This window comes from Syngnathus typhle, linkage group LG8 (assembly GCF_033458585.1).
Source record: "Syngnathus typhle isolate RoL2023-S1 ecotype Sweden linkage group LG8, RoL_Styp_1.0, whole genome shotgun sequence".
Classification (NCBI taxonomy): Eukaryota; Metazoa; Chordata; class Actinopteri; order Syngnathiformes; family Syngnathidae; genus Syngnathus; species Syngnathus typhle.
The window spans coordinates 3,047,752-3,064,609 of NC_083745.1; the positions used below are offsets into that span (position 1 = coordinate 3,047,752).

At 45.0% G+C, this 16,858-nt stretch overlaps 3 protein-coding genes across 4 annotated transcripts; 2 read left to right on the plus strand and 1 right to left on the minus strand.

Moving 5' to 3' along the window:
• The first annotated feature begins 222 nt into the window (after nucleotides 1-222).
• On the plus strand, nucleotides 223-7,940 carry LOC133158360 (WAS/WASL-interacting protein family member 1-like). The gene is made up of 11 exons (XM_061285549.1): nucleotides 223-287; nucleotides 368-482; nucleotides 3,281-3,388; nucleotides 4,973-5,076; nucleotides 5,171-5,294; nucleotides 5,433-5,594; nucleotides 5,671-6,367; nucleotides 6,455-6,555; nucleotides 6,730-6,963; nucleotides 7,044-7,157; nucleotides 7,242-7,940. Exons 4-11 carry the CDS (start codon nucleotides 5,014-5,016, stop codon nucleotides 7,295-7,297), a joined length of 1,551 nt encoding a protein of 516 aa, XP_061141533.1. The 5' UTR covers nucleotides 223-287; nucleotides 368-482; nucleotides 3,281-3,388; nucleotides 4,973-5,013; the 3' UTR covers nucleotides 7,298-7,940.
• Nucleotides 7,941-8,302: 362 nt separating this feature from the next.
• gpr155b (G protein-coupled receptor 155b) lies at nucleotides 8,303-13,135 on the plus strand. The gene is made up of 19 exons (XM_061285531.1): nucleotides 8,303-8,443; nucleotides 8,659-8,842; nucleotides 8,945-9,092; nucleotides 9,275-9,404; nucleotides 9,465-9,649; nucleotides 9,797-9,949; nucleotides 10,018-10,085; nucleotides 10,152-10,323; nucleotides 10,409-10,564; nucleotides 10,651-10,734; nucleotides 10,807-10,930; nucleotides 10,997-11,081; nucleotides 11,144-11,231; nucleotides 11,318-11,561; nucleotides 11,635-11,715; nucleotides 11,800-11,933; nucleotides 12,107-12,267; nucleotides 12,325-12,459; nucleotides 12,551-13,135. The coding sequence occupies exons 2-19, from the start codon at nucleotides 8,673-8,675 to the stop codon at nucleotides 12,597-12,599; spliced, it is 2,367 nt and encodes a 788-aa protein (XP_061141515.1). The 5' UTR covers nucleotides 8,303-8,443; nucleotides 8,659-8,672; the 3' UTR covers nucleotides 12,600-13,135.
• Nucleotides 13,136-13,159: 24 nt separating this feature from the next.
• Nucleotides 13,160-16,809, minus strand: LOC133158362 (transmembrane protein 41A-B-like). 2 transcript variants are annotated; one of them, XM_061285553.1, is made up of 6 exons: nucleotides 16,667-16,809; nucleotides 15,523-15,617; nucleotides 14,564-14,619; nucleotides 14,343-14,504; nucleotides 14,071-14,209; nucleotides 13,160-13,989 (listed from the first exon to the last, which is right to left on the minus strand). In XM_061285553.1, the coding sequence occupies exons 1-6, from the start codon at nucleotides 16,807-16,809 to the stop codon at nucleotides 13,772-13,774; spliced, it is 813 nt and encodes a 270-aa protein (XP_061141537.1). In that variant the 3' UTR covers nucleotides 13,160-13,771. The 2 variants fall into 2 exon arrangements, with proteins under 2 accessions (XP_061141537.1, XP_061141538.1); XM_061285554.1 differs by having other exon boundaries at nucleotides 16,663-16,801.
• Nucleotides 16,810-16,858: the final 49 nt, after the last annotated feature.

Below are 16,858 nucleotides of genomic sequence, written 5' to 3' on the forward strand. Positions count from 1 at the left end.
TGGACCTGTCAATTATTGCACTGCATCGCTTTATCGGTGTGTCCTAAATAGATAAACGGTCTCTTATCAAACAGTAAATCCCTTCCACGGACACGCGGAAAGAAGGGACTTGGCTGCAGAAGCGTGCACGGGCGCATCTGCAGAAGGACGAAGAGGAGGAGGAGGAGAAGGAGGAGCTGTCTCCGCCCTCTGCAGACTTGACCATGGACTGCATCCATTCGACGACTTTGACGCTGCGTGACGAATGCCCGACCGCCCGCGCGCCCGCCCGCCCGGCCCGTGCGTCGGTGAGTAACGCAAAGTCACGTCAGCGAGGAAGTAACGCGCACATGATGAAGACTTGTCATCTTCCTCCTCCTTCAAGCAGCAGCTGGCAGTGATTCGGGCTGCGGGGATTGTTGACTGCAAAGTAGAAGAAGAAGAAGGGGGCTACTTCTTGCTTCGAGAGCTCAGCGAGGCGTGTTTGTTGGCTGCAGGCCCAGGTTGGTTAATGCCTTTTCTCTCTCTTTCTCCAGCTTTTAAAATGCCCGGAAAAAATTATAAAACGAGCGTGCGTGGAGGTTTTATTTGAACGAGAACTGTTTTGCGTTCAACATTTGCTTTTGATTATCATGCTGAATGAGTTCTTTATATAAGGACATCTGCTCGCTTGCTGCATGCACATCAAATACGTGGAATGTGTGTGCGCGCATCCTGTTTGACAGAAAACGATCTTCCAGCTGAGCGACCTGTGTCAGTATTTGGAGAAACTTTAAAAAAAAAAAAATAATAATCAAATGTGTTGGAGAATTCTAAACAACTTTGTTAGACCACCCACGTGTGTGCCTAATGAAATGTCCCTTGTGCACATTATAAACGGTGCTCGTCATTTTTTTTTCTAGGCTTTTAAGTGGTTTGTTGTTAATTAAAAGTGGCCTTTTGAATCAATTTTATGCGGGATTACTATAATCATATGAAATTGTTTTCTAATGTGCACAGACAAAAATCCCGCTTCGTCAATATTATCATGGTGTTATTTAAAAAAAACTTGACAAACAAGTAAAAAATATTAACTAGCAACATTCTAATGAGCATTTCTGTGATTTAGAAATTGTTGAATATTTTAATTAATCTCAAACCAAAAAGTTGAACTCATTGCTGCCAACCCCATTTAAAATGGATCTTTGACGTCTATAGCCGTCAATGGTAGTGAATGAAAATATTGTGACAAATCCCTCCTGCAAGTTGTTGGGATTCCTCACTGGTTGTTACGAGACCAATGGTCTTCGATCGTTTCAGTCCGCCGAAGCATTTCCCCTCTCTCTCTTTCCACGTGACAGTCGGAAAGACTGTAAAGATGATGAAGGGAACAAACGAGTGCGGAACGCATCTGGTTTGGCTTTCAAAGTCCAACGGCATCCAAAGTTAACACGCGGGGGGAGACGGTTAGAAGAGAATAATTTGACAGAAGAGATAGAGACCTCTATTCAGACTTATTCCCTGGTCACATGCTTCCCACCGCAATTTTACAGTACAAATTTGTCGCACGTGGATTCAAGTTTGAGATAAGCGTACCCTTTACCAGCTCTGTTTTTTTAAAATAACACAAAAATTGAAAAAAGACTCCTTTTCAAGATGCCACATGGAGAAAAATGAAAGAATGTCACCTTGTGTTGTTGATAGTTTGCTAGCATTAATGGAAGCGTCCAGCCACCCCTCCCATAATGGTATCATCCAATTTTTGAACCAATTAAGTAACAAATCTAATGGTAGGCAATATAAAGGCCAGCCGATGGGAAAGTGCTATATAAATAAAGATATATTTGACTACGAATGTGACACGTAAATCATCGGAACAAATTCAAACGATACCTCTCCTCTAAAGAATGTTCATAAGCAGTCAAGCAACTCCGACATTCCTCAGCCATATTTGAGTTGTTGTTGTTGCCGTTATCTTTTTTTTTTTTCTTCCCCCTCTTTCATGCTTGAGATATTCCATGTCAGAGTGCCACATTCATATTTCAAGCATAAGTATGCTAGCGCTTTTTTGGCATCTTTTGCGCCACTCGTTTACAAAAGAGACATGGATGTATTGAAAATAGCAATGGAGAGTTAGAATGTGTATTTCTAGATTGCTGGATTTTAAAAATGATCTTGTCTATTTTTTATTTGCACAAAAAAGACTAATCACCCATTTGTTGACCACACAAAGGTCTTCAGTTTTCCTTCACTTTATTAATAACAGCACTCATGAGTCTATGCCATGACATCATCATATTAGGCAGTGCAGTGAAGTCATAGAGTTGCTGATGGGGCAAGTAAATAAATAGCTTCACCCACTAAAGGAGAAAATAAAAATGCCTTTCGGCAAAAAGTAGTGCTTGTGCGTGTTCGTTTTAGTTTATTTTCCAAATAGAGTATTTGTGTGTGTGCGGGGGGCGGGGTCTAGATCTGGAAATGATCAAAGAGGACCAGAGTTTTTTATTTATTTTTTATTGTGCATCACCATCTTTGCTCACATTAATCATCTGTCTGTTGCCAAAGGATGGTTAGCTTCTTTTTGCACTCGTGTGGTAGCCTGCACATCTTCTCCCCCATCATAGTTGTATTCCTGCCACGCGTTAGTTTAGTTAGCCGAGGCCTTCAGCGCAGAATGACCGTTCATGCATGCGGCATTAGCTTCATGCTACGCTACAGCGGGCCCCGTTTTTGTTAGCGCTAGCTTGGACAGGTTTGGTTTTACTCCTCACTGAACATGACATACGCACAGTGTGACATTGCGGTGCTTAGCTTTGTAAGCAGGAAGTGCCGTGCTGAGAGGACAGGAAGTTTCTGCTGTGAAGTTAGCGTAGCGCTTGTGGCCTTCTTTCCAAAATTCTTTGATCACTTTCACTTTTGAAGCATTCATGCAATAATCTTGGCATATGTTGTCACTAATTGTCATTTCAATATTTTTTTGTTTTTACAGATATTGTATCAACAATATGAAATTATGAATGAATTAGTCTGACAAATTTTCAGATACTCAAAAGAATATTAAATGACTATAAAGAAGCTATATGAACAGAGAATAAATAGACCTACAGTAGATACAAAATGTCATAAACAAAAATTGATGGAGGACGCTGGGTTGGGGAAGTGAAAAAGAGGAAATGGCGCGTGCCGCATATCAAGTCTTGTGCACTGACAGGAAGTCAAGTCGTGCTGGAGGAGGGGGATCTTTTTTTTTTTTTTTTTTTTTTCTACATTCGAGCAATCACCCATCTTCTGCTTTTTTATTTTTTTTTCTTGACTTTTTCAGCTGCATGTGGCTGCTGCTCACACTTTGCATGTTCATGAGGACGGAACTGAGGTGCTTCTTCTATTGTCTTCTCAGCGTCCTGCTCTTTCTTCTATGGACGCAGATTAAGTGAGTACAGTTGTAAATATTGTAAATATTCTCAACTGAAACTTTATTGGATTAGAAGAAGTCATTTTGGCATGGTAACAAGAACAAGCGGAAACTGCTTTTTGACTTTTTAATAAGGTTTTGCTGATTATTAAAAGTAAAGTAATAATAAAATAGGCATTAATACAGTAACAAATATGTAAAAAAATGCAATATTACAAAGTAAAAAACAATTACTCAAATATACAGTGTGATAAATACGGGGGGAAAAAAGTTCCACCAAAATGTACACAGTATAAAGACATAATTGTACTTGACTAGAATTAAAAGAAATATTTAATACTTGGAAAATAACACTATCATTTATTAAAAAGTAAAACAAATACATTTATATTATATCCCAAAAAATCAATATAATGAAGTAAAAGAAAATAAATATTGCTTTCCTCTAAAAATGTTATTAAAAATTTGACAAAAATTGCTTTCCTACACATGTTCACTAGTGGAATGTTTCTGTTTTACGGATTGAGTCAATGAGGAACAGACGTCAGATCAAATTACACAGCACATCTGCTTGTGTGTGTCCGTGCGTGTGTGTGTGTGTGTAGTTACACAGGATGTTAGCTTAGCCACTCAGCAGCGTACTTCTTGCACCGCCAACATTTCTGGCTACGCTGTGCTTAAGACATCTGAAATGACTTTGTTTTTCTTCTCTTTTTTTGCCTCCTCTTTCTGGTGTGTGCAACGTGGCCACCAGGGGTCAGTATAATACTTGCATGCGTATGTAAAGTACACAAAGAAGACAGTCACAACTGGGCTTGTCCTTAATTGTATATCGTCTGTCTCCGTGTTGCTGCACCATTTGTGTTTAAATATCGGCATAGTTAGAATATGACAACTATAACTTTTTCCACCATTAATCGGACTCATAAATTGTACTTGTGCAGCTTTAAGTACGTTTGAACATTTCTGGAAGACCAAGACGGAAAAGTACGGCAGACATGAGAAAGGAAACAATTGGACCGTTTGTTATTGCCGCTGGGGACGCACACACACACATGCACAATTGCAGCACTGTGTTCACAGCTGATCACAGTGTGTGAATGTTGGTGCGCATGTGACTTCAAGAGATACACGCAACATGTCATTGATGTCAGTTTACATTGTATGGCTATAATATTTTTGTGTGTATTTTAATTAGTGTCATTAGTTTGATGAATTTATTGGCGTTTTTCGATCCAGATTATTATTATTTATTTTTTTTGGAGGGGTTCCTTAGGTTAAGACCCATTCCAGCGCTCATAAGATGGTTGCAAACACAGAGGCGCTAGTTGTGTGAGCGGCCCGAGAAATCTGTGATTCAACAAGCCAAGCTGAGAAAGGTGTCAAAATGGGCGCTTCCACTTCCTTCCTTCCCCTCACATGCGCCATTTTGTCACAGCTTACAGGAAATGGGCCGAGCGTTGCGTTAGTCTTCAGCAAAGTTCATCTTGTTTGTGACTAATATATTATATTAATTATTCTTTAATGGGAAAAATACTACAATCACACTCCCCAACAGCTAAATGTTTTGATGACTCTTGACATTGCTTGGTTGTCAATCAGGGTGCAGCAGCATCTATTGCAGACCGCCTAAACGTGGAGAGATGCCTGCCCCGCCGCCGCCCCCTCCTCCTCCGGGACCCCCGCCCCCTCCCACCCTTGCGTTTGTAAGCCACAGAATCAATCCTAATAAGCTCTATATATTTTGAATACAACCTAACCTCCGTCCTAACCTGTGCGTATCGTCTGCGACTCTTCCAGGCCAACACCGAGAGGCCGAGTCGTGGAGAGCAGAAGGGACGCAACGCTCTGCTGTCCGACATTTGTAAAGGAGCTAGACTCAAAAAGTCGGTCACCAATGACCGCAGTGGACCCCAGTTGGACAGTAAGCAATATTTTTTATATATTATTTTATAATATTATTTTAGCAAGAGACGTGGACAGATTCAATACTTGCCATATGATAACAATGCGACATTAAAGTTGTACACAACATTAGAACTATGACTATCTTTTATCCTAGAACCCAAAGGAGGGGGAGGAACTGGCGGTTCCGGAGGAGGAGTTTCAGGTGGAGGTGGAAGTTCAGGTGGAGGATTTGGTGGCGGCGCTCCTGCTGGTTTAGGAGGCCTGTTTGCGGGCGGGATGCCAAAACTCCGTTCGGCTGCCAATCGAGATTCCAGTGGTAAAGAACGAAGTGAAAGCACATATGAAAAAAAACAGTCGCTTTCATTGAGTTCATGTTTTACTCCTTCCTCCAGACTCGGGAGCCAATAGAGGACCTGCACTCCCTCCAAGTCGCTTCGGTGGGAGCCCCAGCCCATTCAGCGGGGGCTCCACTGGTCCTCCCAAGCTCCCAGGTGCGCCTTCTGTGGTCCGTGGTGGGGTTCCCGATCCGCCCAAGAACCGCACGAATTTCTCCTCAAGGCAAGACACTCCAGGGGGCGCCCCCCCTCCCATCCCCAATACGCCTCGACCCAACCAGAACTTCAGTTCCCGCGGGGGGCCGCCACCTCCGTCCCTCCCCGGAGGACCCAGATCAAGCCCTTCGTCAGGACCGCCACCCCCGAGTCTACCCCCGGGCCGGCACGGGCCTCTGCCTCCACCCCCGGGTGGCTCCTCGAGGTCGAGCTTCTCTTCACCGCCCCCGCCACCGCCGAGTACCAGCAGACCTCCGTTACCCCCAGCTCCCGGGGGTCGGCCCCCGCTTCCCGACGACCGACCCCCACCACCGCCGGCCCCCATTGGAGGGCACCGGCCGTCCATGCCCCGAGACATACCCCCTCCACCGCCTCCCGCCGTCAACTCCAAACCGCCATCTTCTGTCTCCTCTCGCTCCGGAGGGGGGGCGCCGCCACTCCCACCGGGGCGACCAGGCCCACCTCCTCTGCCACCGACGCCCCCTGTGGGGGACGACCACTGCACGCCTCGTCTACCGCAGAGAAACACTTCACTCAGGTACGCCCCAAACAAAACATTCCTCCATCTTGTATAATGTACGGTTCCTCCAATCAGCGTTGTAATATTGTTGTTGTTCATCTCCAGCACTTGTGGTTCTTCACCTCATACCCGGACAGGACCGCTCCCTCCCCCACCCAATGAGAGGCCGCCATCCTTTGGAAGAAACCAATCGGCGGGGCGCACAGGTTGGCAAAATCAATATGACATCATGCTAGTTATTTGAGAATAATTGTCAATTTCTGTCTATGTGAAGCCCTTTGAGACTGCTTGTGATTTAGGGCTATACAAATAAACTTGACTTGACTTGACTTGACTAGTTTCTAAAGTTATGACGTTAACTTTTAATGTCCCCTCCACAGGGCCGCTTCCTCCGCCTCCCCCCTCGGTCCGTAGCATGAGCGGCGCGAGCATAAGGTCATCGCCAGCGCATTCTCCTATCGGGCGGCCGGGGTCAGATTCCCCGCGAGGTGGGCCCGGAGGTAGGCCACCCCTACCTCCAGATAGACCTGGTACAGGTGGAGGGGGCGCCCCTCCGCCACCACTGCCGCCCATTGGCAACGGCTTCCAGAACTCTCACCACAACCAAATTCATGGTGAATGCTCCTAATGGCTTATTTTGTTGTGACTGTTAATGATGATTGGCTTCAAACGTGATTTTTCCACATTGTCGCAGATGATTGGGAGCTTCGGTTCAATTTCCATCCCGTGTCAGATCTTCCTCCACCCGAACCCTATCAACACTTTCACAAGACATACCCCAGCAAAATGAGCAAGACCGAAGGCAGAGGTCAGCCCAGAAATGACTTTATTCTCTCAATCGCCAGTATTACATCACCAATGAATCTTTTTTTCTATACTTTGTTGTCTACAGGTTCAGGTAAAAAGGAACGAGGGGCTCCTCCTCCTCCTCCTCCTATATCCAGGTGAAGAAGACTTGCTCAGTGGACCTGAGGAACAGTGATAAAAAAACAACAAATGTTTAAGTGGAGAGATTTTAAACACCAGTCAGAATGTGTTCCACTATCACAAGATTCCATTTCCTGCTTTCCCCATATTTAATTGATTACTCTAAAAGTTTTTTTTTTTTACATTTTTTCATCCATCCTGAGAACATTTGCAAGCACAAAATGAATGTGACACAGTCGATCAGCTTCCTCAGGTGATTTTTTTTAAAGTGTTGGAATGTTAAAGGTTTGTGCCTTAAGGAGAATGCCAGGGATTAATTCCCATTTGTGCCTTAGATAAAATAATTTCCGTATTTTTTGCTCGAGTACAGTATTCAGTTGTAAAAACCGCTGCTGCATCGGGGCAAATGCAATGTCAAATTTCACCAACCTGTGCCTTTACAGTGTGTTTACTTATTTCTGTCTTGGAATGGTACTATTGTTTTTCTTTCCATTTAATTTTCACCACAGCACATTCTTTAATTCATGTCCACGACTTGGATGATATTGCACTCGGCTGCAACAACAGCACTGATGTATTTTTTATTTGTTTAAAAAGCGCCTTGTTCTAAAATGAAGGACCTTTATGCTTAAAGCGAGTGGTAAAGTTGTTCTTACCGAAATTGTGCAGTAGTAAGCTTTTTTTTTTTTTTTTTTGCTTTACAACATGTTTTAGTAATAGGGGGGGGGGGGGAATTAATCAAACAGAAGTGGACATCAGTAAATAAAAGGACCTGATGTTTGTGCTGTACATTTGCTGATGCATGATTTGTATGAGTTTCCTGATGGATGATTTGTACAACAAATCTTAATCCATTTTAGATTTTAACATAAAGTATTCTGAAGTCCGGTGACGTTTGAAAGCATCATTCACCATTACCATTTATAGTCTAACAACGCCGGTCAATTTATGCTGGTAAGGGATAAACAGGCCGAATTTGAAATATCCGATTATATTTGAAAGCACCATTCGCTCTCACCACACCCTTGCGTCACCTTCAACCAGTCGACGAGAGATGCGGAATCGGCTTTCGCGGCCGATTGGTCCATTTGCCTGTCAGTCACTTCCAGCTGTCAGATTCAGAAATCCCCACTGATTTCATACAAAATGGTGATTTAGTCAACAAAGGTAAGCGTTATAACCTCTAAACTACTCCACTATTTGTGTATAAAATGACGTGGAAGCTGTTTAAAATCGATTCATCAACGCTGTGAACCGTCGCATAGCTGAACATGCCCTGATGTTTTTAGCATGCAGCAGCTAATGAGGCTAACAACAGACAAGCATGGAGTTCCTTTAAAACGTTGTCATTTTAATATACAATACGTTTGAGTTGTCAACAGCCCCAGCCGTCATCATGGAGGCAGCCAGCAGATATGTGCTCATCCACGGGAAGAACATCTCCCACAGCTCCCTGACGATCCCTGGTGGTGGTGCTGGTGCTGGGCCTCATATGTCCATCGACAAGTTATTCCCTGCCTTGCTTGAATGCTTTGGCATTATCCTGTGTGGATACGTAGCTGGCAGGTAGCTTCAGATTTTTTTTTTATTGATTACATATTTGTGTCATGACACAGTTAGCACCCCAAAAAGACATGAATGTGACCTTTCCCCCCCCCCCCTGCACAGGGCTGACGTGATCACGGAGAACCAGGCTAAAGGTCTGGGCAACTTTGTGTCTAAATTTGCCCTCCCGGCTCTGCTGTTCAAAAATATGGTGCTGCTGGAGTTCGGCGATGTCATCTGGTCCTTCCTGTGGAGCGTCTTGGTCGCCAAGGTCAGCTTCCGCTCGGGAGGTATCGTAATGCCCTTGCTTGTGGGCAAGGAGAGCCACGCACTAGTATTAACCATTTTTTTTAATTGGATAATCACACACATACAAAATAAAACCGACAGGCATATATTCTTTATCCTCTGCAAAGAAAACACTGCTTACTTTATATGTGTGTGTATGTTTAGGTAGCTGTGTTCACGCTGGTGTGTGTTCTCACACTGTTGGTTGCCAGTCCAGAAAACAGGTACGGCAAAGCCGGACTGTACGCCATCTTTGCCACGCAAAGCAACGACTTTGCCTTGGGCTATCCCATAGGTGAGGTTTCACGAAAACATCTATTTCGTCCTGGAGTACTTACAAGTTGTATTTCCCCAGTGGATGCTTTGTATCGGAGCACGTACCCGGAGTACCTACAGTATATCTACCTGGTGGCCCCCGTGTCGCTCATGCTGCTCAATCCCATCGGCTTTGCTCTGTGCGAGATGCAGAGGTGGAGAAGGAGGACCGACCAGCACGTGGAACGAAGCACAGCCCGGGTGCTGGCTGTGGTAGTCCTACAGGTACTACATTATTGTTGATACCTTGATAAATGCAGAACTCTCCAAAGCTCTGAATGGTATCTTAGTTGATTAATTAAAAAAAGGAAATTAATTTTAAAAACATCGGAATCTGGAGTATGCAGGGGTCAACCAAATTGTCTTCTCCAGGTTTTAAAGAACCCGGTTGTGTTCATGGTGGTCGTGGGCATCGCCTCGCACTTTGCTCTGGGCCAGAAGATCCCCGACGTGCTGTCCCAGTTCATCGATGGCCTAGCCGATTCTTTCGGAGGTGCCGCTTTGTTCTACCTGGGCCTCACCATGGTTGGTTCACCCTCATTTTCATCTGAAATATTTTGTAGGACATGACTGAGACGGATTTGTGTTTGCAGGTTGGGCAGCTGAGGAAACTGACGCGAGACGGCGGCGTCGCCTTGATCCTCCTCATCACTGCCAAACTGTGAGTGGCAGTTTCTATACAGCGTTAAAATAAGTTAAAATCTCTTTTTTTTTTTTTGGTCCTCAGTCTGGTGATGCCCCTGTTCTGCAAGGACATGATGGACATCCTGGACGTGGGTGTCAACAGCACTAGCGCCAATCACACCAGTTTGTCCAACTTTGCCTTCCTCTACGGCGTCTTCCCGACTGCGCCCAGTGTGGCCATCTATGCAGGACACTACGACATCGAGCTGGAGGTGGTGAGTAGCCCCCTTGTGGCCGTCTAAAAAAAGAATTCTTCTCAATTTTGATACATCTCGTTCACGTTTTGGTGTCGCGCTTCAGGTGACGTCGGGCATGGTCATCAGCACCTTCCTCTCGGCACCCATCATGTACGTCTCGGCCTGGCTGCTGACCATCCCGCTGATGGACCCCGCGCCTCTGGTGGCCGAGCTTCAGAACGTCAGCTTCAACATCAGCATCGTATGCCTGCTGGCGCTGGTAAGAAGACAAGGACAACAAAAGAAACACATGACATGATAAAAAGCGGAACATTTATTTTTCTTTTCCCGCACGCACTTTGGCAGATTTGGACCATCGCTGTGATGCTCCTCAGTGGGAAATTCAAGCGTCTACCTCACCTCTTTTCCTTAAATCTCTTCTTGGCTCAGGTCAGTGTCAAACATCAATTTGGAAAACATCACTTTCTAATTTTTAAAAAATGTAATTCACCCTCGTTCCAGTTCCTGGTGTGTGTGAGCATGATCCTGTGGAATTCCCTGGCCAGACAAGAGGATAATCTAACGGGCAAAATATTGGCCTTTGCGATGCTCTACGGCTCTTTGTACAGCACGTACATTTGGACGGGTGAGTGTGCCGCCGCTAATACGCGTGCTAACCGCTAACTGTGTCTCTCCTCGACTCCATTTTTAGGTTTAATCCCGTTCTGCTTGGTTCTGACCAGCCGAGATGATCTCCTCAGGCTCCGGCCGGCCATTTTCATGATTTTGGGTTGGGGGTGAGTTACACAGTAAACCTGCACAAAAAGATGTGACGTACTATTTCCATGATTGTTTTCAGGGTTCCTTTCTTCATGGTGGGAGGTCTCCTGTTAGTGGGCCAGAGGACCGACTCCATCGACTCTGCCTTCTTCTACGGACAAGCTCAAGTTGGACACTTTAATCTGTGCATCGTGCCCCTAGAAAAAAAAATGCAGTCTATTTAAAAAAATGTCTCATTTTTTTTTATCTGCAGATTATCAGCACAGCGGCAGTGCTGTCCATCAGCCTGGCGCTAGCTGCCATTTCTCTGATGGGCCTCGGCCAGGGACACAGCGAGCAGAGAGGCTACCACGTCCTGAGCCGAACAGCTCTTCCCACCTCCAGTGAGGAGCAACTGAGGACGCCTGCTGGTTCAGATGACCCACTACCACAACAACAGCAGCAGCAACAAGAACAGTCAGGGGATCTTTCACCTTCTGTCTGCAGTATTAACTCCGGTATTCAGTTTTTTTTTGGAGGTGGGGAGAATCATTTTGAAATATGTATTTATTGATCATTATTTTGTGTTAGACCTCCAGACGGCTCCTCCGCTCCAGTCCATGCCAGATATGATCACCAGCACGCAGAGGAACCATGGCAACAACAGCACAGGCATGAAATAGAAATTGTACAATTCTATGAAGCTCTAATTTCCTTGTTTTAGAGATTAGGTAGTTCATGCAATGTTTTCAACAGGCCACACGGGGGCGCCATGCGACGGGCATCAACAGAGTTCGCCCTTCGCGCCAGAGGCTCGGCAAACTGCAGATGACAAACAGACAGTCAGACACGTTTTGCTTTGTCTCCTGCTCATTGTCAGCCTACTTGCGGTGAGAATTTATATTTCATTTTACGTCCTATATTTCCTTTCACATTTCAGGCTCTTCAATAGAAAAATAAAATGGGGACTCACCTTTTGCCATTTACACTTTAACTTAATTTATACAGGCAAATTGTAGAATTGTGACCGCATATTTGTTTTTCTGTTCTATTTTGCATCTAGAACCTGTCAAGCTGCCTGTGGTGGTTGCTGAACAAAGACCCCGGCCGCCTGTACTTGGAGCTTCAGTTCTTCTGCGCCGTGGCCAACTACGGCCAAGGTTTCCTGTCCTTCGGGATCTTCGGCCTGGACCGTCACCTCATCCTCTTGCCTTTCAAGAGGAGGTGAGCATACCGGTCAGCAACGTGTCACAGTTACGTGACAGCCGCTGGTGCCGACAGGTTGTCGGCGTGGCGAGGACGAGATGACAAACAGAGCGATATGACCGGCCATCGCGAGGAGATCCGGCTCACTTGCACGCAGTTTGTGCACTACCACAAAGATCACTGCGTGCAAGGGCTGCTGCACGTTCGCAGGTGTGTGTATCTTCAAAAACCAACTTTTTTTTTTTTGGCACTTGTCCTTTCTGTCCTCCCAACATTGTATTCACTCTCTGTCTCCCTCTAGTGCCCCAGGAGAGAGCACGAGTGCCCTAACCCGTGAATCCTTGCTTTGACACCAGTGTGACCTCTATTTGACATGAAAAGTCAGCGACCGCCATGACGTCCCGTCTCCCGCTCTTCCTCCCCAAAAGTGCCTTACGGTGCAGTTCTTCCATAACCTGTGATGGTCGCTGACTTTACTTCCACTCCATTTCACTTATCAGTCATCTTCAAACCACCGTTAGTTTTTGATCACTAAAAAAATGCACTGCACTGACACAAGGAACCCTTTCGGTGGATAGAAAAAGTATACTATATGCTTTTATATATATATATATTTATATATACATATATAAAAGCACTGTGTACATTGAGCTAATGCACTGTATTTAAGTTTGTGTTTTTTTCCCCCAAAGATTTATTTGGAAAATGACTTGATTCCCTTTCACGTTTGATGTTTATTTTAATACATATCAGTGTTTTAAAAAATGGCTTATGGATACCCACCAGTATTTATCTATATAAAAATATGATCATCTTCACATTAACGTTTACAAAAGGCACGTGATCTCTGCCAATGTGAAGTGTGTGTGTGTGTGTGTGTGTGTGTGTGTGTGTACACAAGAGAATAAAATAAGTTTATTAAGTGCGTTTTATTGTGCATTTTCCTTGACATGGATTTCAAAATATAGTAAAATAAAACGGCTGAGTAAACACTTGTTTAAACATGTTTACATGATTTGATCAAAGAGGAAGGACAATCTCATCCTCAGAGACACACACGATATGTAATAACTGGTATTGTCAATAAAAATAACGATTAAGACATCTCTTCACAAAGTCCTTAAAGGAACAATGTACAATATGCAAAATAACATAAAAACATTAAGAAAATTAAAAAAAATGCTTGTTCAGCATGTAAACAGCTGTAGTTGAAAAACATATTTGCTTGAACCTGACATTCCTCTTGATAAAGTTAAGAACTGAGGAGTCATTTTAGTCACCAGCAGGAGGCGCTGCTACACTGAATATCAGCCTACCTGGATGTCTAAAAGTGGGCGTGGGATTCGGTTTAATTATTATTCCATAAATAATACTAAAACATGGTAAGACTTGGGTATAGAACATTTTGGGAAATCTTGGACTGCCACTAAATGTTTTTTTTTCTTCACAGTGATGTCGAGGCTTGTGGTGCAATGTCCACCAGTGGAGACCTCAAGTATTCAACGTCCTCATCCTACCATCGTCATCGCCTCTTCCGATCACTATCCTGCGTTCCGTCCATATCTTCCACCTTGAGATGAGCTTGACCGTAACGTTTTATAAGCGCACCGGGCACCAGCGCCACCAGTGCGATGGCCAGCAGTTGGGCCAGCGTGGCCCACGAGAAGATGTCATCCAGAGAGTGGATCTCTGAGAGGATGGCGCCCGTGCGCACGCAGATGAAGTTGTAAGGAATCAAACCTGGAAATGCAAAACCGGAGGAGCGCTTTTTTTTAACACGCGCTGTTTGTGCGGTGTCGAAAAAGCGGGGAGAGCGCTCACCGATGAAAACGGAGAAGAAGAAGATGGGCATGGGGATGTTGAGGACAGGACAGGTGATGTTAAGGAACCAGTTAGGGGTCATGGGAAAGAAGCGCAGGAATAGGAGGAAAAAGAACAAGCTGCTTCGGTTTTCCTCGACCTGACACAGAGCGGGAAGAGATGGAAATGTGTTTTGTAACATTTCGAAGTCAAACTAGCTTCAGGCTTGAATATTCATGGCCCACTAAAATTCTCCCCGAATTCCGCCTAGCAACAAGGAGAAATCACCATACCTTCCTCTGCAGCAGGGCCACCTTGTCCGGGAAGATGCGAACCACATGCTGCTTCCCAAAGGTGGAGGACAGCAGGTAGCAGAACGTTGAGCCCGTGGTGGTGAGCAAGCACGCCAGCGCCAGCCCCTCCCAGGGTCCGAATATGGCGCCGGCTAGCATGTTCTGACCCGGGAAACAAGAAATGAGGGAGTGGTCTATCACAGGTGGTGAAAGCATCTCACCAGGAAGGAGGAACCAGGAATGGCGAAGGACTGCTTGTAGAGGTATGCGCTGCAGAAGAGTCAAGTTTATTTGTATAGCCCTAAATCACAAGCAGTCTCAAAGGGCTTCACATAGACAGAAATTGACAATTATTCTCAAAGCATCCCCTGATCTTAAGCTCCCAAAAGGGCAAGGAAAAACTTAAAAACCCCTAGCAGGGGGAAAATGAGAAACCTTGAGAAGGGACCACAGATGGAAGGATCCCCCTTTCAGGATCACCAGGTTGAAATGGATGCAGAGAGGGCACAAATGATACAACATGAAAATCAATTAAATAAAAAGTGGATGTCCATGTCACAGCAGAGGGCTGCCGAAAGGAGCCCTCAATTGTCCTGGCAGTGCTCTTCGAGGAGGTTGAGCTGCAGTTCCCCTATCCTGAATTGGCCACGAGAATCCAGATAGCCGCTGTCAGCATGGGTACCACCTAACCACCTCCCCGGCCGGGGAGGGGGGAGGGAGGGGGTGGAGAGGGAGAGAAAACAAACTCCAGCCGAATCGGCCACTACAGGTTAGTTAAAGGCCATGTCATAGAAATGTGTCTTTAAACGTGTCTTAAATGTTTCTACTGAGGTAGCAGTCCTAATATCCATTGGTAGGGCATTCCAAAGCTCTGGAGCCCGAATAGAAAATGCTCTAGAGCCTGCAGACATTTTCTTAGCCCTCGGTGTCGCTAAAAGGGTAGCGTTTTGCGAACGAAGGTTACGAGACGGAACATAAGGAACAACTAGGTCGACGAGATATGAAGGCGCTAAGCCATGCAGCGATTTATAGGTTAATAGAAGAACCTTGAAGTCACATCTTAAATGGACCGGAAGCCAATGTAAGTTGGCTAGTATTGGGGTAATGTGATCAAATTTTCTTGTCCGAGAGAGCAGCCTTGCAGCGGCATTTTGTACTAACTGTAGACTTGTAGAACTGTAGAGCAGCAGAACGTAACCGTGGTGCTCCCGCTTGTAGAACCTGAGCATCTCGGCAAGCTCCCGAAGCTCGTCCAGATCAGACGGGAACTTCAGCCTGGAGGTTGAGAAAAGCAGAAAATGGGTCAAATTGACAGTTTGATTTTTAACCCAAATTTGTTTTTTTTAACCCAGCAGTTTTTTTTTACTTTTTTATCGGTATACTGTTATTCATCGCAGCTGAAACCAAAATACGATGACAGAATCTAAAGATAGTCCATACTGATGGCCTTTAAGGGAAATGTCAAAGTTGGATTTTTTTTTTAATGCACTTAAATTGCACGTCTCATCCAAGTCGCTTTAGTGAGATGATTTACTGTTGCTTGGCCGCCCCTAAGCAACACAAGCTGTGTGCATTCTGGGTAACAAAGCTATTTTGGTCTCTTTACAGCAAAGGAAGCGACTAAAAATGATCAAGGATGTTCAAGTCGTTGACACGGATTTTTGAAGCTCGCAAACGAGGAGACGAGAAGAGTGTTTACGTGAGAGCCATTACGCATTGGGTGAAAATAAAAGTGCCCACTGTGACACTTTGCACTCCCAAAACTGTTCAAATGTCACGTGCGTAGAAGATGACCAATGGCGTGGCCTCATGTTGGGCCTGCTGACCAATAGGAAGCTGCGCTGGTGAGAGGCCCAGCAGGTGTTGGACAAGGCCCACGGGCTTAAGTTACATACAAGGGGGCTTTTAGTGAGTGTGTGTTTTTCTGCCCTCGAGTCATGCCTATTTGTGTCTCTCACACAGTTTAGATTTAAATCAAGATCAATTAACAAGTCTGCTTCGCAGTTTTGAGCTTCAGGGTTCGAATCTCAACATGGCCAGGTGTCAATGGTTGTTTGTCTACATGTGCCCTACCATTGACCGGCAACCATTCCAGGATGTATCTGGCCTCTCCTCCTCGTTGCTGCTCTCATAAGCACAATGAATACATGTCAAAATGACATTTTGTGAGGCAAAGTCTTAAAAAATGAAAACCAAATTCTTGTTCCAATTTTTTTTTTTTAAATTGTTTAAATTAATATTTGTCCATGAGAATTTTGTTTTGAGTTCGCAGAACCACTACTATTTTATTATTGTTTAAAAATAAAATAAAAATATTGACCTACTTGTAGTAGTGGGGTTCGGGTTCAGGCTCCCCAGGCGAGGTCGGCGGGAAGTGCTCATCCGCCGGCGGGAGATGAGTGGAGAGCACGTAGAGGTAGACGCTGGCCGCCGCCACGGTGGCCGCTAGCCCGACGAGGGAGCGCATGTCGTCGACTCACAAGTTTCTAGGGGCTCCGCTCCGCGACTTGAAGTTT

Excerpts from the sequence above, each read along its gene's own strand:
- LOC133158360 (XM_061285549.1), top strand. The coding sequence starts at position 5,014 with ATGCCTGCCCCGCCGCCGCCCCCTCCTCCTCCGGGACCCCCGCCCCCT. Across the intron at positions 6,368-6,454 it reads CAGAGAAACACTTCACTCAG|CACTTGTGGTTCTTCACCTC; the intron begins GTACGCCCCAAA and ends GTTCATCTCCAG. Across the intron at positions 6,964-7,043 it reads TCACCACAACCAAATTCATG|ATGATTGGGAGCTTCGGTTC; the intron begins GTGAATGCTCCT and ends ACATTGTCGCAG.
- gpr155b (XM_061285531.1), top strand. The coding sequence starts at position 8,673 with ATGGAGGCAGCCAGCAGATATGTGCTCATCCACGGGAAGAACATCTCC. Across the intron at positions 10,735-10,806 it reads TAAATCTCTTCTTGGCTCAG|TTCCTGGTGTGTGTGAGCAT; the intron begins GTCAGTGTCAAA and ends CCCTCGTTCCAG. Across the intron at positions 11,082-11,143 it reads TTCATGATTTTGGGTTGGGG|GGTTCCTTTCTTCATGGTGG; the intron begins GTGAGTTACACA and ends GATTGTTTTCAG.
- LOC133158362 (XM_061285553.1), bottom strand. The coding sequence starts at position 16,809 with ATGCGCTCCCTCGTCGGGCTAGCGGCCACCGTGGCGGCGGCCAGCGTC. Across the intron at positions 14,505-14,563 it reads TTCCTGGTTCCTCCTTCCTG|AACATGCTAGCCGGCGCCAT; the intron begins GTGAGATGCTTT and ends TTCCCGGGTCAG. Across the intron at positions 14,210-14,342 it reads TGGCCCTGCTGCAGAGGAAG|GTCGAGGAAAACCGAAGCAG; the intron begins GTATGGTGATTT and ends GCTCTGTGTCAG.